The 24392-nt window shown below is 38.1% G+C and overlaps 1 protein-coding gene and 1 non-coding gene across 12 annotated transcripts in view; both read left to right on the forward strand.

Moving 5' to 3' along the window:
• CHD9 (chromodomain helicase DNA binding protein 9) overlaps positions 1-22855 on the forward strand; it is a 233692-nt gene extending 210837 nt beyond the window's left edge. For 8 of the 11 annotated variants that reach the window (XM_019455939.2, XM_053906106.1, XM_053906108.1 and 5 more), the window contains 7 exons: positions 1280-1552; positions 2291-2459; positions 8763-8902; positions 9183-9404; positions 13449-13577; positions 16526-16630; positions 19355-22855. In XM_019455939.2, coding sequence (XP_019311484.2) covers positions 1280-1552; positions 2291-2459; positions 8763-8902; positions 9183-9404; positions 13449-13577; positions 16526-16630; positions 19355-20233 — 1917 coding nt within the window. In that variant the 3' untranslated portion in view covers positions 20234-22855. The remainder of the gene's footprint in view (positions 1-1279; positions 1553-2290; positions 2460-8762; positions 8903-9182; positions 9405-13448; positions 13578-16525; positions 16631-19354) is intronic. The other 3 variants (XM_053906109.1, XM_053906110.1, XM_053906111.1) reach the window with 1 other exon arrangement.
• On the forward strand, positions 13686-13789 carry LOC128778122 (U6 spliceosomal RNA). The gene has a single exon (XR_008423496.1). It is a non-coding gene; the product is annotated as a U6 spliceosomal RNA (small nuclear RNA).
• Positions 22856-24392: the final 1537 nt, after the last annotated feature.

The raw sequence follows: 24392 nt of genomic DNA on the forward strand, positions 1-24392 counted from the left end.
ATAACTTACTGTGCGGAGAAATAGGTCACTATAAAACATAGGATGGGGGCGCCTGGGTGGCTCAGTCGGTTAAGCGTCCGACTTCGGCTCAGGTCATGATCTCACAGTCCGTGGGTTCGAGCCCCACATCGGGCTCTGTGCTGACAGCTCGGAGCCTGGAGCCTGTTTCAGATTCTGTGTCTCCCTCTCTCTGTGACCCTCCCCCGTTCATGCTCTGTCTCTCTCTGTCTCAAAAATAAATAAACGTTAAAAAAAATTAAAAAAACAAAACAAAAAACATAGGATGGCATTTTGGTGTTAGCATCAGAAGTATCAACTACTGTTACCAAGTAAATAGGTGTACTTGAATATGTTTATTTCTCAACATAACCTTAGAATGTTTAGAATAAGAGATAATGGATGCTGATATTCACATACAATATTCAAGGGCTTGTTTATGAATGGGTGCTTCGAGCTGAGTCTCCTTGAAGAAATTTACCATAGCCATTTATGACTTAAAAAAAAAGTTCACTTGGGGCACCTCGGTGGCTCAGTTAAGCGCCTGACTCTTGTTTTTGGCTCAGGTCATGATCTCACACTTCATGAGGTGGAGTCCCTCACTGGGCTCTGCGCTGACGGTGCGGAGCCTGCTTGGGATTCTCTCCCTTCCTCCCTCCCTCCCTCCCCCCCTCCCCCTCTCCCTCTTTCTCTCTCAAAAATAAATTAATTAAAACAACCATTTTTTTGAAAGTTCACTTAAGTGTATATACTTTCAGTGGTAGAAGTTCAGATCGGATTAATGAAATTCTGTCAATGTGGCTAGACTAGTACAAGAGTACTTACCTTTAGGAGGGAGGTTGTGAAATGGGGAGGTGAAGAACTCTACTCTTACCTGCTTCTGAGTTGATTGAATTTTTCCAACGAACTTGTATTACTTGTATAATTATGAAAATAACAAGGCTGAGATACCTGGGTGGCTCAGTTGGTTAAGCATCCAGCTTTTGATCTCTGTTCAGGTCTTGATCTTGGGGTGTGGGTTCAAGCACCGTGTTGGGCGTGAAACCTACTTTATAAATAAAAAATGAAATTACAGAAGACTATCTGTCATATATTTTTGGACTCCAATGGAAATTTGTACTTGAACTCTTACGGAATTACATATGTATGTGAGAGCATGTATACACACCAAATGCACATAGGTTGTACCAGGGTTAAATCCATCAAGGCCCTGAGCCATTTTATCTCCGAAGGGCTGGCCTGACTAGGAAAACCACACTTAGATGTTTGCATGCTTTTCCAGGATCGTGTGATGATCAACCGGCTGGACAGTATTTGTCAAACAGTTCTGAAAGGGAAGTGGCCTTCAGCTAGAAGAAGTTATGATGCCAACACAGTGGCCTCTTTCTATACCACAAAACTGCTGGACAGCCCTGGCGCAGCTACAGAATATAGCGAACCCAGTGTACCCACACCCCCAGGCGCCGGTGTTAAAGAAGAACACGATCAGTCAACACAGATGTCAAAGGTGAAGAAGCATGTACGAGAAAAGGAGTTTACAGTGAAAATCAAAGACGTATGTTTATTTTTATTGCCCTAGGACCCGATTGCGATTGCGTGTGCAGCATGCTTTTTCTGCAAGTGGCTGCCTGCTCTCACTCTTACTTCCTTCACATACTTGTTTTCTGGTATTTGGATTGTTTTCTTTTTGATATCCAGGTTATTAGACTTGAATATCCTACTAGAAGGATCATCATTAAATGTTTCTCTACCTATACTTCTGAAAATAGTCCTGCCAATCAAGAATGCTTTCTTAAACAGTCTGACAAATGCTAATTGTTTTGGTTCTTTTGTAGAATATTTAAATGGTATGTCAGTGCACTTTCTCTTTTAAACATTTAGCATGCTCTGTTCTCAGTAACATTTCATTTTTCAGTATGATTTTTGAAGCTAAATTGATTATTCGGTGTCTAATATGTGGGTTACGTCCTCTGAAATGTCCTATGAATAATGTACATAGAGAAGTATGTCTCAAGCTGATAGTGTTCCAATGTACCAGTCACATGTAAAACTTTGTTTTGCTCAGAAAAGTGTATGTGGTACCTGTTTTTTTTTTCATTTAAGACAGAAAACATAATATTCATTATAGAAATTGGTTGACGTTCTTTTTCTTTAGTTCATTTCTGAATAGGAAGATGATTAACGTTTCAGGGTTTTTACTTCACTTTTTCTAAGTAAAAAATTTCTCTTACTAACCTGAAATGGGTTCTTTTTTTTTAATTGTTTCTTTCTTGATAATGGTGTTTGTTAACAGGAAGGTGGTTTGAAGTTGACGTTTCAGAAGCAAGGGCTTGCTCAGAAAAGACCGTTCGACAGCGAAGACAGTGCCCTGGGGCAGCAACAGTACCTTGCTCGGCTTCGGGAACTGCAGAGTGCGTCGGAGACCAGCCTCGCCACCTTTCCCAAATCCGTGCCAGTATCAGGTGAATACGGTCACAATAATTGCCTCAGTAGGAAATATTCCTGCTGTCGTTTCCAAATCCTCTTTTATTTATTTTTCTAATAAAAAGTCATCTATCCTCTAATGTCGGGGTCTCTTTTAAGTCTGTAATCAGTATAATTTTAGTTCTTAATAAATACCTGTTGAGTTGTTTAATATGACATTTTAAAGCAGGGTGCAGTTTTATTTGGGGGATTTAAATATTTGGGTGGAAATATTCTGTCGAGTCCCTTTATGCAGGTAAAAGCTCAAACAGCATTTCAATATAAAACCAATGATGAATTTGAAAGCAAACACCTGAACCACAAATGAATGGTGATTTGTAGAGAAGGTTAAAATGAGAAGTTTTAGAAAGACTTTAGAGACCGTGTAGTCCAGTCGTCTATAGGATACAGGAATTGTCATGACTAGTCCCTGAAAGACAATCTTTCATTCTCATGGAATATTTACAGGAAAAAGATTGTTACTACCTTAAACAGCCCTTTATATTACTCGGCAGCTCTAATTACCACAAAATTCCTTCTTACTTAGAAGAAAATTTTGCTTGCAATTGTTTTTTCTCAGTGATTGAGATTCTGACTTTAAAGGTGTCACAAGGGGTGCCTGGGAGGCTCAGACAGTGGAGCGTCTGCCTCTTGGTTTCAGTTCAGGTCATGATGTCGCAGTTCATGAGAAGGAGCCCTGCATCAGGCTCTGTACTAGATGTGGAATCTACTTAACATTCTGTCTCTCCCTCTGTCTGTCTCTCTGCTCCTCCCCCACTGGTGTGCACGCTTGTGTGCTCTCTCTCTCATAAATAAATATTTTTTCTTAATATTTAAATGTCTGACTCTTAATCTCAGTTCAGGTCATGATCTCACAGTTTGTGGGTTCAAGCCCTGCATCAGACTCTGTGCTGACAGCATGTAGCCTACTTGGGATTCTCTCTCTCCCTCTTTGTGTTCTCCTCCCCACTTGTGCTCTCTTTCTCTCTCAAAATAAATAAATAAACTTTAAAAAAAATTTTTTAATTATTAAAAAAGTAAAGGCATCAGAGAATTAACCTATTCCTATGTTTGCATGATCATCTTAACATTTTGAAAGCAATGATCATATCTCCTCCTCTTTGGGACTGTATCTCTTCTAACCTTTTAACAATTTGAATCAATAGTGTTTGTTAGATACCAAATCGGTGCCACATGTTGTGTGCTCTGTAGGTGCTGAGGTCCATAAGAAGTTTTGTTTTGTTTTGTTTTCTTGATCTTGGTCTAGTGTGCTTTAATTTGTCTGTGTCCTGTTTAAAGTGAAGTATCGGAAATTGAGAATTTTACTCATGATCAGCTGAGTCTTTACAAAATGCAGGCTTTCAATTAAAGCAGATTAGTGACTTGAATTTCCATTACACCTACCATTTACATAAGGCTGAGGACCCTGTTTCAGTATTCTACTAGATCTGGTTGCCATGCAGTATTTGAAAACATTTCAGATCTCCTGCTGTGCATGAGCACAGTGTGTGGGACTCCTACGATTTGGGAAAATAATGCTTTGTTATAAGTGTTAAATTGGTTGCTATTCCCAATTGCTGCTGTCATGACTTTTTAATTATAAATCATAGTTAAATTACAAATTAGTACTGTCAGTATTACTTACAGATTCATTAACCATTCATTGTAATTCTCTAGTTCCTGGACTTTCAGACATGTACAGATTGCAGTTCAAATATGAATCAGCCATGCTTCTACTACTGAAGTATAAATCCCCAAACTGTGCTTTTCATTAACAGTATTGTATTAAAGGAGCTCTGTGTTTTTAGGGGAAAAATGGGAACAAATGGGGAAGATAAGCTGTGGGCTCTTTTGACTAACCTAAGTGGGGTTTAGAAATACAATTTCTTGTACTCTGATAACTCCACCATAAAATGGGATTGACACTAATATCATCTGACCATTTTATTGCTATTGCAGCTGAATTGTACAGTGTTCACCTTTAAGGTTATTTAAAGGTTACTTTGGCAAATATTACTATTTTTAATAGTATAAGTAGTAATTGTGACACTAATCTGCAGCTATGTAAAATATTAAAAAGCCTCAGACATTAAAACTAGGAAGAGTTATTATCTGAGCATTATATCTCATCCATCTTACTAATTTGAAATGTGAAATCTAGATTTGCCTTCCTATTCGACTCTTAGAACATCTCTTAACAATTTTTTCCCTTTTCTTGTTTATGAAATGAACGGTTGGGGTAGGAGAGAGTTGTTGGGTGAGATAAATAATATGTGTAGAGTGGCTAATACAGAGCCGGGCACATAATTAGATGCTAAACCAATGTTAAAATTGGTACCTCACAGGTTTTAGAATTAGATGCTGAATAAATACTATTATCATAATTCTTAATATTCCAAAGCCTAGGCCCTTTTTATGTTTATATGGGTCCCTCTGAATTTTATCTGAAAGTTTCCAATAAAGATACAGGTTGTAATGTAATTTAATTAATGAAGGGGATAGTAAAATAGCATAAATTACAATAAGACAAAACTAAAGAGCCCATTCCAGAAACTACCTAGAATAATGAACAGAGGGTGTTGATAGAGCCAAACAGCCTAGGGTTTAATTCTGTCATTTGCCAGCTGTGACATTAGGCCAGTAACTTAATGCTTCTGAGCTCATTTATAAAATAGGCCTCATATTACTTCTGTGTTGGGGTGCCTGGGTGGCTCAGTTGGTTGAGCATCCAACTCCTGATTTCTGCTTAGGTCATGATCTTGTAGTTGTGGAATCAAGCCCCACACTGGGCCTCGTGCTGAGTGTGGAGCCTGCTAAAGATCTCTCTCTCCCTTTGCCCCTCCCCCACTCTCTCCCACATGAGTGCTCTGTCTTTAAGCAGAAAAATTTTTCTTTAAAAAAAAAAATTTTTTTAATGAAAAAATAATGATACCTCTATGATTTTATTGTTTCGTTTTTGATGATTTAAGAAAACACTGTTTAAACCGCGTTCAGTGTGTGGCACCTCGTAGACATTTAGCAGAAAGAAGCTATTTTTAATAGTGTTATAATTGCATCTATGACAAAGACAATACAAGCTTTATAAAGGAGATTAAGTTAAATTTTCCATTTTGGATTCTAGCTTAAATCAGTAACGTTTATAAAAATCACCCTCAGAAATAACTCAAGGTGGCTCAGTTTTTTTAAGAAAGAAAAAAAGGAAGGAAGGGCATCACAGTAGTATATAATTGGCCAAAGAAAATATGTTTATGAATTGTCAAATAGGGTATGTTTATAAATGCACACTTTGGTGTATATGCAGTTGTTTTTCCAGAGATAATTAAGTACTTTTTTATATTACACCAGAAATATAGTAAAGAGAAAGTAAAAAGAAACATAGACACTGTCTGCCTTTCAGTTGCTTGGTAGACTAAGACCTACATGTTAAAATATTAGACAAGACTTTGGAGCACCCGTGTGGCTCAGTCAGTTAAACATATGACTTGGCTCAGGTCATGATCCCCCGGTTCATGGGTTCAAGCCCCGAGTGAGGCTCTGTACCGACAGCTCAGATTCTATGCTGTCCTGCTTCAGATTCTGTGTCTTCCTCTCTCTCTGCCCCTCCCCCTCTTGCACTCTTATTCTCTCTCTCTCTCTCTCTCTCTCTCAAATCTAAACAAACATTAAGAAAATTTAAATATCAGACAAGACATTAACAAAAACAAGATAATATGTTTTGCCACACAGCACATTATAGTTACTAAATACCAGAGAAGAGGGGAGCCACTGCTGTCTAGAAACTTAGGCAGAGTCCTCTGGAAGAGGTAGAATTGAAAAAGATGTATAGGGGCGCCTGGGTGGCGCAGTCGGTTAAGCGTCCGACTTCAGCCAGGTCACGATCTCGCGGTCCGTGAGTTCGAGCCCCGCGTCAGGCTCTGGGCTGACAGCTCGGAGCCTGGAGCCTCTTTCCGATTCTGTGTCTCCTTCTCTCTCTGCCCCTCCCCCGTTCATGCTCTGTCTCTCTCTGTCCCAAAAATAAATTTAAAAAGTTGAAAAAAAAAAAAAAAAAGAAAAAGATGTATAAGAGGCAGATTAGATAATGGTCTTTCTGGAAAGTGACCTTCCCGGGAGAGGTGGAAGAGAAGCAGAGAATAGCATGAACCAGAGACTTGATAGTATGGTTTTGTGATAAGATTGACATAGCTAGTATGTAAATCCCTACTGGAGAGATATTTGTATGAAATCAGAGCCTGCTTAGAAAAGGTGAATCTAGGTTATACACAACATAAAAACTGAGCTGGGGCAGGGATTGAGGGTTGGGGGTCATGCTGGAAAGGGGCTGATACAAGGTATTTCATTCATATTAGAATAGGAAGTCATGGGGCACCTGAGTGGCCCAGTCAGTTGAGCGTCTGACTGTTGATTTTGGCTCAGGTCATGATCTCATGGCTTGTGGGTTCGAGCCTTGCATCAGGCTCTACACTGATGGCACGGAGCCTGATTGGGATTCTCTCTCTCTCTCTCTCTCTCTCTCTCTCTCTCTCTCTCTTCCTGCTCCACCCCCTGCTCACAGTTTCTCTCTCTCTCAAATAAATAAACGAAAGAAAAGAAAAAAGAAAAGAATAGGAAGTTATGAGAAGTTCTTATAAAAAAGAATAGTACTTTTGGGGCGCCTGGGTGGCTTAGCTGGTTGAGTGTCCGACTTCGGCTCAGGTCATGATCTCACGGTCTGTGAGTTTGAGCCCCGCGTCGGGCTCTGTGCTGACAGCTCAGAGCCTGGAGCCTGCTTCGGAGCCTGTCTCCCTCTCTCTCTGCCCCTCCCCCGCTCATGCTCTGTCCCTGTCAAAAATAAATAAACATTTAAAAAAAATTTTTTTTTTAAAGAATAGTACTTTAAAAATGGTACTTTGGGAAAGTTTATTGTTATAGCTGAAATGTGCTAGGGGCACCTGGCTGGCTCAATTGGTTGAGCATCCAACTTCAGCTCAAGTCATGATCTCAAGGCTCATGGGTTCAAGCCCCACATCTGGCTCCCTGCTATCTGTGTGGAGCCTGCTTCAGATCCTCTGTCCCTCCCTCTCTATGCCCCTCCCCTATTGCTCTCTCTCTCTCTCTCTCTCGCTCTCGCTCTCGCTCTCGCTCTCGCTCTTTCTCTCTCTCAAAAATAAGCCTTTAAAAAAATAAAGTAAAATGTGCTATAGTGAAAGTATTTCCAAATCATTTATAATGTTTTGTGAATCTGGTTATAATGAAATTCACTAGGTGGATAATGAAAGCTTTTCTTTATAAAGTTATGTCACATTCCTAGTGTGCTTTTTTATATGCAAACCTACTTTTTAATCATTGTAACTAGCAATTCCTTACCATATGATTTAAGGTACCTTTTTGAAGCTGAGATGTGATGAAGGTAAGTGGCTTCCATAAGGTTGCACAGCCAGCCAATGGGCAACTCCTTATTCAGGGATACCCTGGACTTGCTCTAAAAATTTTCCTTGAATTGATTAAAAATGCATTTCTCACTATAAGCTGTGAATTATTTTAAACAAACATCTCATCCTTAACAGTATTTTAAGGAGAGCTCTAGATTATGTACTTTTGAGGACAGGAACACCATTTAACTCCTCTTCGAACCATTGTAGGACCTTGTACCTACATACAAGCTATTCGATAAGTATTTATTTATTGGAAAAAAATGGCTGAATGCATGGAACTTTAATTCATACCACTTACAGACATTTTTATTGAAATGTGGAACAATAAAGGTCAGTTTAACTTGGCAACTAAAAAGTTAGTGGTGATCTTAAAACCCCTGCCAAAAGCTGGCACAGGAACGGACTGTGGGAAATTGAGGAAGGAGCTGGTCGTGAAAAAGAGAGCACAACAAATACTAACCTTTCGAAGGTTTGGGGAATTATAAAAGGCTGAAAGAGGTTTATTTGTTGTTTGAGTTAGGCCATGTTTTTAAGTCAGGGAAAAGAATCTGATATAGAATGGGTATTTTGGCACAAGAAAGTAGACTGATAAAACAAGCTTTCAGAAAAGGTAGGAATTAGTGGCTGCAGAGGAAGGAGAAGGATTTGTCTTATCCGTGAGAAAGACACACTTCCTCCTCTAAAAGGGAGAGGAAGATAAGATGTGTGAGAATCAGGGGGGGAAATTTGAAGAGACAAGTCAAAAAGTTGATTATAGTTTTCCAAATTTTCAAATGAGGAATAGGGGTGGTGTAAAATAAGAACTAACACTTCCATATATTTAGAAAAATTATTGCTTTTAACTGAACATCTAGATTCTGACCACTGTTTTGCATTTTTTTATTTGATTAGGTACTTCCATTCAGTCAACCCTTGGTGCCAATGGAGTTAGATTAGACAACCAGCCTATAGTCAAAAAAAGGCGGGGAAGGAGGAAGAATGTAGAAGGTGTTGACATCCTCTTTTTTAACAGAAATAAACCACCTAATCATGTAAGTAAAAACTACTGATCCTTGAGTCCAAAATTCAGTCCTAGTAAATATACATATTGCTGTTCTGTGAATGTTTTATAGCATAAAAATATTAATTAGGAAATTAGATTGTACTTTGGATTCTATTTCAGAGGCATCCAACACTGCCTAAGATTCATGAAAATTTTAAATTTGAAAAACTTACTTTTTTTCTCTTCAAAAACATTTGCTTCATTGGACTTTGCAAAGAATTGAATGATAAAGCATAGCAATAAAATTTTCATTTGGTGTTTTTCTACAGGTAACTGTAGGCCTAACCAGCTCCCAGATTTCTACAGGGATAAATCCAGCACTGTCCTACACTCAGCCTCAAGGAATTCCGGATACAGAAAGTCCGGTTCCAGTTATTAACCTGAAAGATGGGACAAGACTTGCAGGCGATGATGCGCCAAAGAGAAAGGATTTGGAAAAATGGCTTAAGGAGCACCCAGGTTATGTGGAAGATTTAGGAGCTTTTATTCCTGTAGGTGATGCCTTACAAATCTTGGTATTGATTTTATTTCTGTGACTTACCAAATCTGTGCTGATGAAGCATAAATTTTTACCCACTTATGTAAATACATGTTCTGCCCAAGATTTAGGAAAGCTAACAGAAAAAAATACCATTTTCCCCATGAGTGCCTTTTTCCATTTTTCCATTCTGTGCTTAATAGTAATATATACAGAGTACCATGTAAGACCATGTTACCATGTAACAATATACAGAGTACCATGTAAGACCCAGTGAAGGTTACAAAGGGATAACATTTCCAATCCTTTTCCTCAAGGAGTTTATTTTAAAATACTAATGACCAGGGGCACCTGGGTGGCTTAGTCAGTTAAGTGTCTGACTTCAGCTCAGGTCACAATCTCACAGTTTGTGAGTTTGAGCCCCGCGTGGGGCTCTGTGCTGACTGCTTAGAGCCTGGAGCCTGCTTCTGATTCTGTGTCTCCCTCTCTCTCTGCCCCTACCCCTCTCACACTTTGTCTCTGGCTCTCTCTCTCTCCCCCCCTCTCTCTCTCTCAAAAATAAATAAACATTAAAAAGTAGTAATAAAAATAAAGTAAAACACTAGTGATCACATTAAGGGTGCCTGAGTTGCTCAGTCTTGGTTAAGCAAGACTTGATTTTTGGCTCAGGTCATGATCTTACCGTTCTTGAGATTGAGCCCCATGTCAGGCTGTGTGCTGACAGCGTGGAACCTACTTGAGATTCTCTCTCTCTCCCTCTCTTTCTGCCCCTCCTCCACGCACACACATGCTTTCTCTCAAAATAAATAAATAAACTTAAAAAAAAATACTATGATCATATTAAACATGTATTGAGATTTAGCTGTGTACCTGGCATCATAATTAGCACTTAACGTATATTATCTCATTTAACACTCATGACACCTTTATCAGAATGGCGTTATTATAACTTTTTTAGATAAAGAACTTAAAATACTAAAATTTTAAGTAAATATTACAAGCTACACAGTCTTAAATCCAGTGTCCAAACTACTACTTTTAAGCTCTTCTTCAGGCTATAACAGTATAGCTGTGTCTCTCCAGATGCACATTGAGTTTACATTAATCCAAGTGAGAATTGTTACATTTCATTTGCATTTTTACATCCCCTGAAATACTTTGTGCGCGCTATCTTATAGGCATATGGCTTTCTTACTCATAGAAATCTGTTATTTCATTTTGCAGTATTTTTTTTTAATTTTTAATGTTTTATTTATTTTTGAGACAGAGAGAAACAGAGCATGAGCATGGAAGGGTCAGAGAGAGGGAGACACAGAATCTGAAGCAGGCTCCGGGCTCTGAGCTGTCAGCACAGAGACGGACGCGGGGCTCGAACTCGTGGACCGCGAGATTATGACCTGAGCCGAAGTCAGACACTTAACTGACTGAGCCACCCAGGTGCCCCTCATTTTGCAGTATTTTACTATTAGATACTGATTACCAAAATTTGTGCCACATCCTCTATACAATGAAGCTAGCAGACCTATTGTATCTGCCTTCATTATGAAGATTAAATGGACAGCCCAGTGAAGCTGTCTTAGTACTCTGTGAGCTTCTTAAGGACCGTGTCCTAGTTACCCCAGGACTTTGTATCCCCAGGACTTATTTAGTACATAATTCCTGATACATAGAATAGTATCTAGCTTTCTATGAATATTCACTGAGCCAGTGATTAAAAACTGAAAGTCTTTTGAAGATTAAAAAATTCTATATAAAGGTAAAGTTGCTATTTTATTAACAGAAAAAATTACTTGTTATTTTTTTTCATGAAAACGAACTACAAAAGCTCCAGTCCCTACAGTGGTCTTTGTGTCTGTAATATGTACTTAGTCTAGAATTTTACATTGCCATTATTGACACCAGGAAATAACCAAGTGCCTCAGTCTTGAGTTTCACATGCCTTTCACATCCCTGGTTTTCTCAAAGGATGCCACTAATTCTTGAATAAGCTTTAAATATGTTTGATTTTTTAAAAGCCAAATAGGGATGCCTGGGTGGCTCAGTCAGTTAAGCATCTGACTCTTGATTTCAGCTCAGGTCATGATCCTAGGGTGGTAGGATCAAGCCCCACATCAGGCTCCTCACTGAGTGTGGAGCCTGCTTGAGGTTCTCTTTCTCTCCCTCTGCCCCTCTCCCTACTCACACGTGTGCTCTCTCTCTCTCTAAAAAAACAAATTAAAAAAAAAAAATGTTTTAAGCCAAATAAAGCTCTTATAATTATGAGGGGAGGAATTTTCCCTAAATATGATGGATAATCTTAGAATGAATACTACAATTCTAACAATAATGAGAATCATTAGTTTAACCCTATAACTTCACATGTTAGAAAATAACATTTATCTAGGCAACAGATTTTTATTGAGTAACTACTGTGTGCTAGCCCCTCTTTTAAGGGATGGAGTATAAAACCATGAGCAATATAAAGTTCTTGCCATCGTGGCATGTATACTGTAGTCTGTAAAGGATTCTCCTGTCTGTCTCTCATCGCTGCAAAGGAATCTTTATTAATTTTTTAAACTTACAGCCATTCATCATTTTCACTGCAAATAAACTTTTTATCGTAATGTTTTAGATAACGTTACATACTATTATTAAGATTTTAAAATATTTTTAAAAGCAGCATTGTGATAAAGAATACAAGATAACCGTTAGTTTGATTTCTGAAGGATACTTCACATTAATGATTTTTTGGCTCTCATACTCTATTGGGATATGTCTAGAGCTGAGTAACTATAACATGATAGATACAGATATATAATAACAGGTATGTATAGAGTACCATAGAAACAGATAAAAGGAATATGAATGACTCTGCCTAGGCCAAGTGTCTAAGGAAATGTGGAAAGAAAAGAGAGCTGACATACGTGACTGATGGATGATAAAGAATAAGTAGATTTGACCAGGTTAACCCAAGAGGAGGCTATTCTAGGCATTATAAAACAATTATGAAGAGTTGAAAGAGGATAGGATTGTAAGACACATTCATAAAACAATGGCTAGCCTGATGTCACAGGGTGTGTGGGGGACCGAGTGGGGCAGTAGTAACTAGACAGAAAAGGTGAATTTAGGCCCAGGCTGTGATGGGACAGGTATGCCTTGCAGAAGAGTGTGAGCATTCATCTCTTGCAATGTTCTCGTTGGTCCGAAACAGCTATAAACATCAAGCCCTGCTTTGCTAAGCTGTACACGTAAGCAGCATGGCCTGATGCAAAGAGTTTTATTGCCAGATCCTGCCACTTGCTAGCTGCGTGGCCTTGACGAAGGTAACCTCTCCAAAGAGATAAAGACTATTAGTGAGATGAGATAAAAACTCACTCATAAAGACTATTAGTGAAGAGATAAAAACTATTAGTGAGATGACGAAAGAGGAGAGCCACAGCTAGCACAAGTACAGATTGTATCAGCACAGAAAAAAACCCGATGTGTCAGGAGAAAAAGTAAAGAAGTGTACAATTTACAGGAGGCTGCTCCAGCATTATTGGTAACTCTAAAGCCTTACTTAGTATTTTATTACACAGCGACCCTCAAACAACAAGGTTTGAATTGTGCATGTCCCCTTATACATGGGCTTTTTACAGCACAGTATGGAGAATGCATTTTCTCTTCATTCTGATTTTCTTAATAACATTTTCTTGAGCTTATTTTGTGGTAAGAATACAGGATATAACACATATAACATACAAAAGATGTGTTAATCAACTATGTGTGTTTTCAGTAAGGCTTCTGGTCAACAGTAGGCTATTAGCAGTTAAGTTTGGGGGGGAATCAAGATATGAGGATTTGTGACTATGGCAGGGGGGAGCACCCCTAACCCCATGTTGTTCAGGGGTCAGCTGTATTAAATATAAAAATATTTAAAGTTTAAGTCTTTTAAAGTATAACTAAAGGGTAAAATCTTCAATGTTAGATATAGATATCTAATATGTATTATACAGTATTACAGGATTAAGTAACTTGGTTCAGCTCTTTTGTACTGTTCGCACTGTTTTAAAGCTATTTCTTTGCTTATATATTTTAGAGAATGCAGCTCCATGAGGGGAGGCCCAAACAAAAGAGGCATCGGTGCAGAAACCCTAATAAACTCGATGTTAATAGTCTTACTGGAGAAGAACGTGTTCAGCTGATTAACAGAAGAAATGCCAGAAAGGTATTTATATATTTGTGGTTAATCCTTTGTATTGGTTCAGTGCTTAGGATTTCTCCAGAACCCTGTTTCATTATGCACAGTTTCCTAACAGACCTGGACAGATGTATTGTGTTCGCTTCGGCAGCACGTAGAATGAAACTGGAACGATGCGGAGATCAGCATGGCCCATGCACAAAGATGACGCACAAGGTCTTGAAGCGTTCCATATTTAACTAGCAGATTTGTGAGAAGAGACACGGGCTGTGGTTTTATACGGTCTAATTTCAAATCCCGCATCTTTGGCTAAGCTGTGGAACGAAATAAGCAAGTCACTTCACATGTCTGTGCCTATGCAGTGTGGCACTGCACAGGAGCACCACATCCAAAGCAGTGGCTCTCACTGGGAGCAATTTTGTCTTCCAGAGACATTTGGCCATGCCTGGAGACATCTTTGGTAGCCACAACTTGGGAGGTGGGGTGGTGGTAGGCAGGGGAAGGATGCTGCTAAACGTTCTCCAGTGCAGACGATAATCCCTTACAGCACCAGCCCACAATGTCCATGGTGCACGGGTTGAGAAACTCTGATGTTCTCGTCACAGCCGTCATGGATTTATATATTTATCACTCATTCCCTGTCAGATGGTCATAAAGTGATTAAAATCAGCGTATTGCTGGGATGAGCACTGGGTGTTATACGCAGGAGGTGAATCCCTGGAATCTACTCCTGAAATCGTTATTGTACTATTATGCTAACTGATTTGGATGTAAATTTAAAAAATAAATAATTTTAAAAACTGGAAAAATAAATAAAATCAACATATTGCGTAATTTTCTGGTAGATGAAAATAGAATGTCTTAAACAAAGGTCCCTTATAGAATAAGGGCACTGCTGTGTTTGTCTCAGTGCTTTATTGACTGATGAATGGCAAGAGTCAGGTTTTTCCAAATTCTAATTCTAAAACCAAAGGTGGCTCAACATTTGTTTCCCCAAATTGTTTTTGTTTGTGTTTGGATTGGTAGGTGTCTCTTTCAACTCACAGCATAAATGATACAACACTTGGACGCCCTTTTTGGAATCTTATAGCTCCGGTATTTTTATTCGGTTTTTTTTGTTTTGTTTTGTTTTTGTTTTTGTTTTTAATACAGCTGAACATGCAACAAAATAAAGACAAAGATGACCTCAGAATAAGAACAGCAGATTTTTCATTGAGTTCCTTCACTCATAAATTAATTTAACAACTGTTTTGATATTGTTATGTGTGCCAACTCATTAAAATTAATACAGATCTTTCCCCAATTTTGTAGAGATCGCTTATTCAGCTTTTGTTAGTACTTTAAAATGATGTCATAGGTGTATTAGGGAAAGAACAAGATGACATTCTAGTAGCATTTTGCTTAATTTTGTGCTTATGTAGATTGTGTTACAAATCTTTGCACTTCATCTTAAAACAAAAATTAGCATTACTAGCTATGGATAAATTTGTCTTAGCCAGTTTTAAGGAAATGGAACAGTTTTGTATTTTTACTTGTTAGGTATTAAACACTCCTAATCTTATTTTAATTTGTGGTAACCTGATAAGGGACCTATTCATTTCCCTTAATTTATAGTTAGTTCTTGTTCAGAGTCTCTAGAGTACAGGCCTAAGGCTTGAAAAGAATCTACCTTCTAAATCCCCATAAACCACCCAGAGGGCCTCCATTTAAATTGGAGCTTAATGAAGGGAATAAAGAGAAGGAGAGTAGGACAGAAACTGCAGAGACTAAGTAAAGACTGTAGGAAATACTAGAAAAGGTTACATACGGGTATTATACCTGGCCACATTAAAATCCTGTCTGTGTCCTGTCAGGAGATAATATATATTCGTCCAGAGAGGTATGGAAAAAGGACTTACGAAGTATCTTTAGGCTCCAAAGGAACATGAAGTTGATAGGTCCAAATCATTTTGTTTTAATTTCATACTAACTATTATATATAGGTTTTAAATTTTCTCATATTGTGATTACTTGGTTGGTTGTATCGCTTTTCACATTCAAAAAATATGTATATTTTTTATAGTTAAGGTTTCAATTTACGTGACAGATAAGAGCGTGAGTTTTTGAGACCCGAGGTTGAAAGTTGACCCTAACACTAACTAGCTAGCTTTGGGCGATTTATATAACTTCTCTGAGGCTTAATTCCTTCATTTGAAAAACAGAAATAATACTGTCTCAAAGGATATAGTGAGGACTAAAGTAAGTCATATACTTAAAATCCTTAGCGTACTTGGCATATGATAAAAAGAATAAAATATTTGTTATGTGCGAGATGCTAAAGCACTTGAGTTGTCTCATTTTTATCCTCATAAAACCCTATAAGGGAAGTATTGTTATCCCCATTTTACAGATCAGAAAGCTGAGGCTCAGAGGGATTTATTGATTTGCCCCAGTTCACATAGCTGGTAAGTCTGACTCCAAAGGGTATATATGCTCTTAACTAGGCGATATCACCTATCCAGCATAGTAAGTGCAGAGTAAATGGTGGTTATTTGTTTTACTATTCTAGTCACTTAAAGCATTTAAAAGTTACATTGCCACATGTCTATATGTTATGTTAATAGTGCTTCTGGGGACGCCTGGGTGGCTCGGTCGGTTAAGGGTCCGACTTCGGCTCAGGTCACGATCTCACGGTCCGTGAGTTCGAGCCCCGCGTCGGGCTCTGTGCTGACAGCTCGGAGCCCGGAGCCTGTTTCAGATTCTGTGTCTCCCTCTCTCTGACCCTCCCCCGTTCATGCTCTGTCTCTCTCTGTCTCAAAAATAAATAAGCGTTAAAAAAAATTAAAAAAAAAAAATAGTGCTTCTGGCCTGTGGTAGTCCTTTTTAATAAAGATTGTCAAAGGTGGTTCAAGAAATAAACTGTACAGCACAGAATAAAAGCAAGAAGTGTCTTCATATTTAGTATCTTTATCTAACCGTCTGTTTTTCATTTACAGGTTGGAGGTGCTTTTGCTCCCCCTTTAAAAGATTTATGTCGATTCCTGAAAGAAAATTCAGAATATGGAGTGGCTCCTGAATGGGGAGATGTTGTTAAGCAGTCTGTGAGTATTTCATACGTACTAACTCAGGCATCATCTCAAAAATTAGACGCTGTTTAGTCGAACTGAGAAAGACAGCTACCATATGATTCCGTTCATAAGTGGAATCTAAAAACAAAAATCAAAAACAGAACGGAACAGAACAAAAAGCAGAATCAGATCTTTAAATACAGAGGGGAGGTAGGTGGAGGCAAAATGGACGAAGGGGAGCGGGAAGTATGGGCTCCCAGTTACGGAATATGAGTAAGTCACGGGAGTAAACGGCACAGCATGAGGAATACAGTGAGTGACACTGTAACAGGACGGACGGTAGCTGCACAGCATAATGTATAAACTTGTCAGATCACTAAGTTGTACGCCTGAAATTAATGTAACATTGTGTGTCAATTATACTCAAAAGGGAAAATTAGATGCCATTTAATTATACCAGAGATTAAGTTTTAAGAATTAAATATTGCATGAACGTGTGACAGTGTTTTTTAGTTCACAGTTTTTATTTTGCAGCACATGTTACAAATTTCTCAGATGCTTGTTGAGTTAGAATGCAGAATCAACATAGGCTGATCTGTTTTCATTTTAACCTCTAAGATAACTATTTGAGCAATGCTACCAAGATTAATCAAAGATGTGAGGAAAGGTGTTTAAGTATATTCATCATAGTATAGTAGTAAAAAATTGGGAATATATTAATGGTCCAGCCATCTATTGGAAAACTATGCAACTATTTTATTTCATTTTATTAAGTTTATTTATTTTTTATTTGAGACAGAGAGAGAGGGTGAGCAGGAGAAGGGCAGACAAAGGGAAAGAGAATCCCAAGCAGACTTCGCATTGTCAGAGTAGAGCCCAACATGGGGCATGATCTCAAGAACTGCGAGATCATGACCTGAGCCGAAATCAGAAGTCACCTAACCAGCTGAGCTACCCAGATGTCCCTTTGTGCAACTATTTAAAAAATTGTATCAGGGCACCTGGGTGGCTCAGTTGGTTAAACTTCCAACTCTTGATTTCAGCAATCAAAATACAAAGCTATTTTTTCTACAAGTGTCCAAATGACAAGGGCAGGCTATAAAACTAGGTTCATTATGATTCTATTTATTTTAGAAACAGAAGTGGGAAGAATTGTAGAATCTGTAGATATGCACAAGGGAAAAATGGAAACACACATCCTGAAACGTTAGCCATGGTTCTCTCTGAATGGTGAAATTATGGATGATTTTTTTTTTCTTTGTATTTTTTTGCTGTCTTATTTTCTGCAGTGAACCCTAATGCTTTTGTAAAGAAAACAAGTAAGTTGATCAGTTCAGAACACCATTTAAAAATAGTACCATGAGTGTCTTTGAAGCTGCTGTCGGGAGCTGCACTGTCACAAACGGTCGTCACCAAGCACGTGTGGTGATTGAGCGCTTGGAATGTGGCCAGCCTAAAACAGAGTGTGTGTAACAAGTGTAAAACACTGGGCTGGAATTTTGTTTTAGTATAGTTGACACACAATGTTACATTAATTTCAGGCGTACAACTTAGTGAGCTGACATGTTTATGCATTATGCTGTGCTCGCCACAGTGTAGCTGCCGATGCTATCACAACATCACTGGGCTATATTCCTTATACTGTGCCTTTTATTCCCATGACTTATTCATTCCATAATTGGAGCCTGTGTCTCTCACTCCCCTTCCCCCATTTTGCCCATTCCCCTACCCTGGTTTGGGTCTTTAAGACTGAGTTTGGAAAAAATAGAAAATATAAAATATCTTTATTTTCATATATTACATATTGAGATGATAATATACTGGTTAAATTTTATAAACAGACTATATTACTAAAATTAATGTCACATGTTTCTAATATTTTTTCTTTATTTTGAGAGGGAGAGAGAGAGTAAGCAAGGGAGGGGCAGAGAGAGAGAGAGAGAGAGAGAGAGAGAAAGTCCCAAGCAGGCTCCGCATGGTCAGCACAGAGCCTGATGCGGGGCTCGATCTCACGAACCATGAGGTCATGACCTGAGTCAATATGAAGAGTTGGATGCTTAACCAACTGAGCCACTGAGGCGCCCCTAACGTCACCTATTTCTGTTTTACCATTTTTAATGCATGCAGTTACCAGAAAATTTAAAATTACATTATGTGGCTTGTATTTCTCTTGGACAATGCTGGTCTAGAGATTCTAAACTCCTATGACTTCTAAGAGTTTCTAAGCCCAGAGTCATGGGAGAATCACTTGAGTATCTTTTTCAGCGTGGCTGTGGCTCTCCCTCCCTATTCCCAAAGTGACAGAAGATTTGCAAGAAGCCTCTCATTTAACCTTTTACTTACTTTCTCTGTCCTTTTCCTTATCGTTCTTCTAGACTGCAGGAGAGGCACTTCTTTATTAGTCTCTTAGAGTCATTGGTGATGTGAGACATGTAAAGGTGTGGAAGCAACCCTCATGAAAAAATGTCTTTGGACCTTCTTTTTTCCAGAACTGTTGCACAAATGTGTGCCTCACAGTGTGGAAGAAAGCTAGAGGCCTCCTTCTGCTCTCTTGCCCTGTGAAAAAAATGATAAACGGAAGAACTATTTCAGGCCACCACTTATAATGTGAAATTAGGCTATGTCTTTCATAATTGATTATGTTCTATCAGCACAGACTAAGTTTCTGAGTAATTATGGATTTCATTTGATAGCTATTGATTTTATTTTAATACAGCTGTTGTTGCTGATTTTTTTTTTTTTTTTTTTTTTTTTTAGGGGTTTCTTCCAGAAAGTATGTATGAGCGTATTCTCACTGGTCCCGTTGTGAGAGAGGAGGTCAGCAGGCGGGGGCGGCGGCCCAAAAGTGGAATTGCGAAGGCCACGGCAGCGGCCACAGCTACGACTGCCAGCGGTGTTTCAGGCGATCCTTTGTCGGCCAACGGATTACTTCCAGGTGTGGATCTCACAAGTCTTCAGGCCTTACAGCAAAACCTACAAAACTTGCAGTCACTCCAAGTCACTGCAGGGCTGATGGGAATGCCTGCCGGCCTTTCTTCTGGACGAGAAGCTAAAAACGTGGCTGCCATGTTCCCCATGCTGCTGTCAGGAATGACTGGATTACCAAATCTGCTGGGCATGGGAGGGCTCCTGACAAAGCCTACCGAATCTGGAACAGAGGAAAAAAAGGGAAATGACCCTAAGGAGCTAGAAGGAAAAAAAGAAAGGACAGAGAGTCCAAATTCAGAGAACGGGGGAGAAAACTCTGTGTCAAGTTCTCCCTCGACATCGTCTACTGCTGCATTAAATACAGCTGCAGCTGCCAACCCGTTAGCTCTTAACCCACTCCTACTCTCCAATATACTTTATCCAGGGATGCTTCTCACTCCAGGCCTTAATCTTCATATTCCAACTTTGTCCCAGTCCAATACTTTTGATGTACAGAAAAACAAAAACAGTGACTTAGGCTCATCTAAGTCCATAGAAGTCAAGGAGGAGGATTCCAGAGTTAGAGATCAGGAAGACAAAGGAGGAACTGAACCCAGTCCTCTCAACGAAAACAGCACAGATGAGGGTTCAGAGAAAGCCGATGCTTCATCTGGATCTGATAGTACATCGTCATCATCCGAGGATTCAGATTCTAGTAATGAAGACTGATTCCCAGACTGCACTTAAATTATGAACTGATTTTGGATTTTTTTCTTTAATTATTAATTGTAAATACCCCAGTGTTGAGTGCATCAATAACTTACTGACCGAACATTTCAGTTCTTTGTTTAGAAGTGCAAACTGCTTTCAGAGACGTTTTGCATGTAATATTTCTTAAAATTCCTAAGTTTCTGAACTCGTATGTACTATCAAATACATAAAGGTGTAAAATTGCAACAAAAGGCATTATAATTTTGTTGGGGGTTAATTTTATGAAAATGACGCTCAATAAGAGTTGTATATTTAATATATTTGCAGTGAACACAGAATACTTTATGCATATTACTGATTTAATTTGAATATAGTTTTACAGCCTCCTTGACACCTATAATTTACAGATCAAAACTCAGCAATAATTTGGGCAGCTAATGAATGTCATGAAAGCTGTAGAATCTACATCGCCATCCATTGCTTTAATTACATGAAAATGCTCTAGTGTTGTGACGCACTGCTGATGCTTCCAATTCAGGTACAAGTGTGTTTTCAAGAAGAAATAAGTTTCCCAATCAGCCAATTTAACTGGCTACCTGTTACCTCAGCTGAGTTAGTTTAGGAAGTTTACATTCGTTTCTAATTCTATACTTGTTTTCAGGGGTTTTTTAAACACATCCTATATATCATGTTAATCTGGCAAGAACTCTGACTTGCTTTTTGCTGAGCTTAACTCTGCTGTCGGTAAAATCAAGTCATAAAATAATCCTGTGTCACGTGACTTTGGCACCCTCTAGACATACTTAGTTTCACTTTTTCCAAGTTTGGCCTCCTCTTAGAAATAATTATGTCTCAGATGAGTAATGTCTGTTTCCAGGGTTCAGAAAAGGCAAACTCATGAAATGCCACTGAAAAGAACTTTCAACACAGCATACTTCATGTAAAAGAAATTGTTTGTTTGCTTTATTTGTGTAGATTTCTATTTGTGTTTTATGTCATGGAAATATTCCAGAATTAACAGAGGATAGTGGTAAAGTAATATGCAGAACACTCTGAATTCATTTTGAGTTTCTAGGTAGAAGCAGATGAAATGTTGCCCAGAATCAGTGTTGGGTTATCAGTTTATATTAAATATACTGAGTTGGCCCATTTTGAATATGCACTTTGAATAATCTCAAAAAATATATACAAGTTATACCTGTAAACCACAAAAACGAAGCCCAAGGCTTCTGATCAATTTCTTAGAACCCTTTATCATGCAAAATCTGTCTGATATTTGATTTGTGATACAGTTTCTCCTGCTAAAGCTGCTATTCCGACAAGATGGAGAGGTCCAGTTTCACTTTCATATACATTTAAAACAATTAGAACTGAATTGGAGTAAAATAGCATTTACATCCTGAGGAGAGAAAGATGTTAGCATTTTCTGGTACTTGAATAAGTCAGTGATAAAGTTTGCGAGGGGATAAATTTAGGGGGAAAAAGTACCCCACTTCTCTCCCAGAGGAAAAAAATAACTTTCAGTGCGTTTTGATAAAACTCTGTTGTTTTGTCATGAACCCAGCAATTATATTGGATTTTCCAAGATCTTTACCAGTAAATTATGTTTCTGTGTGTAAAATAACTAACCCCTTATTAGAGAGACAGTGTTACATGTATTTACAAAATCATATAACTTCCATTGGGATTGTATTGATTTTTGTATTTTCCCCAAAATAGTGCTTTGAATTGATAGTCCTTTATGCAATGTCTTAGCAATAGTCACTCTAATGCCCATCCAGGAGAAGTGGGTAGTAATTCTTCATCATGAAAATGATATATTACATATTTAGTATGTTCCCTTTGCAGTATTGCACTTTTGTTTAACTAGAATACACCTATGAGATAGCCAAAGTTTCTCAAACACAGTTAACCTGGTTTGCCGGTGAAAGTATTTCAACAGCATCCACATTTCCCCCTCTCTCCCTCTAGTTCTACCCACATGATCTTTATTCCTTTCTTTCCCCAATTAAAAAATAAAAGGAAAAAAAAAAAGCCCTAGATCTTATCACTAAAAATCTAATTTATATCAAATTTATGAGATAAAGTATTTTCCTAATTACGGTCAAATGAATTTGGTTAACATCTTAGTGATTCTCTTTCTATGTAATAAGGCAATTTGCAGTTTTCAAAGCATTAATACTAACTTTAAATGTTCTCTTGGGTTTCAAGACACTTCTACTTAGTATTGATTGGGGAAAAGTCGTCCAGCTATCAGCTTAAAAAAAAAATGCATAAATATGGTTGTGTAAAGTTAAGGGTTATAAGGAAAAAAAAAAAAATCAGTAGAATTCCATAATACTAAAGTTGCAGTTGAAAGGATATCCAAGTATGTGTTGGTAGTTACTAAAAGAATTATAGCTGTTATTGCCTTGTATTTATAGCTCTTGTTTCAGGTTTCATGATTCAAGTCTTAGTCTAATTTTTCTTTTGGACATTTGCAATATTTACCAGTTGTGTTTTGTGTAGTCTGAATTTGCTTTCTGTAGTTGAGCAAACGTCTTAAAAAGTCATTTGTAATTTATTAAATTACTTTCTATGATGTTCTATAGAGCAAATGGAAGTTTAATTATTTTTTATTAAACATATTCTTTGACTACCCATGATGTCAGCCTCTGTACATGACAATACTCCTTTTTTTTAAATTGACTTTTGTATATAATTGATCTTAATCCAGTTATAAAAGAAACCATAGTCCTAAATCTTTAAAAGAAAAGGATACTTTGGAAGAATTTTTAAAAGGAGAAGTTGGCTATAATTATATCCACAATATCGTTATTTCCTTAAGTTTTCTTCCCATGACCTTTAAAAAAAAAGTCCAGAAAGACTCAGAGCTATACCTAACCTCTTCACGGAGTACGTTTTGGAAATCAGTAATTTTTTTTTTTTTTCCCTTGTTCTGAAGAGTCTTTCCTAATTCATCATGATTGTTTTGGTGTTTTTATAAACATGAAAGAAATTTAGTTTTCCTCTAATTAGAAAAGTAGAACAGTAGAGTCTCATCATACACTCATTTAACTTGGAAGCCATTCAACTATACTTTCATGCTTAGAAAACCCTTCTTTTTCTTTTCTGTACAATGTAGCATGTAAACAAACCCAAGCCAACTGCTTCCTCTAGTGCTCATCAGAGGAACAGTAATCTACACAGTGCTAGAGGAAGAATTGGCTATGTTAGATGTTTTGGGGAGACAGTACACTATGTACAAAACGGTATGTTCTGTATTTTGTGAGCTATAGGAGGGAGAGTGATTGTTGACTACAAGTAATGTTCACCTTAACAAATTTAGAACTTAGTCTCTACGTAAATACAACTCCAGTACATAAGCTATTTATTTTAAAATGCAGGAAAGCACAAAGAAATATATTTAAATCGTCATAAACCCACCCCAAGATAAATGCTGTTCATACAGATACCCAACGTGCTTAATATGTATGTTACATACATGTAGTGGGTTGAATCGTGTCCAACAAAAATTTATGTCAAGCCCAAACCTCCAGAATGTGACCTTATTTGGAAATAGGGTCCTGGCAGATGTAATTAGTTAAGATGCAGTTATACTAGATTAGGGTGGGCCCTAAATCCAATGACTGGTTCCTTATAAGAAGAGGAGAGGACACAGAGACAAAGGGAAGAAGGCTATAAGACAACAAGCAGAGACGAGTGACACTACTACCAGCCAAGGAACACCAAGGAATGTCAGCCACCACCACCGGAAGCTGGGAGAGCGGCATGGAACAGATTTTGCTTCAGAGCCTCCAGAAGGAAGCGACGCGGCCAACACCTTGATTTTGGACTTCGGGCCTGAATTGTGGGAGAATAAATTTCTGTTGTTTTAAGCCACCCCGTTTGTGGTAATTTGTTATGGTAGCCCTAGGAAACTTACACACTTTCATATTAAATCAGTATTATATTTACTGTTCTGCCCTTAATATACTGACCTATGTCAATAAGTACCCTGTGTTGTGATGTTTAACACCTAGTATTGTCTCATACAGATGGAATTTATTTAACCATGTACGTACAAGTGGACGTTCAAGTTTATAAATGCATCTTTGGCATCCACCCCTGTGACTTCCTTAATCCCTAGAAGTGAAAATACTTCCTCTGTTCTTGAGGATTTTGATTTGTGTTGCCA

The sequence above is a fragment of the Panthera pardus genome, unplaced genomic scaffold, assembly GCF_024362965.1.
Source record: "Panthera pardus isolate Hobbes unplaced genomic scaffold, ASM2436296v1 HiC_scaffold_18, whole genome shotgun sequence".
In the NCBI taxonomy this organism is placed as follows: domain Eukaryota; kingdom Metazoa; phylum Chordata; class Mammalia; order Carnivora; family Felidae; genus Panthera; species Panthera pardus.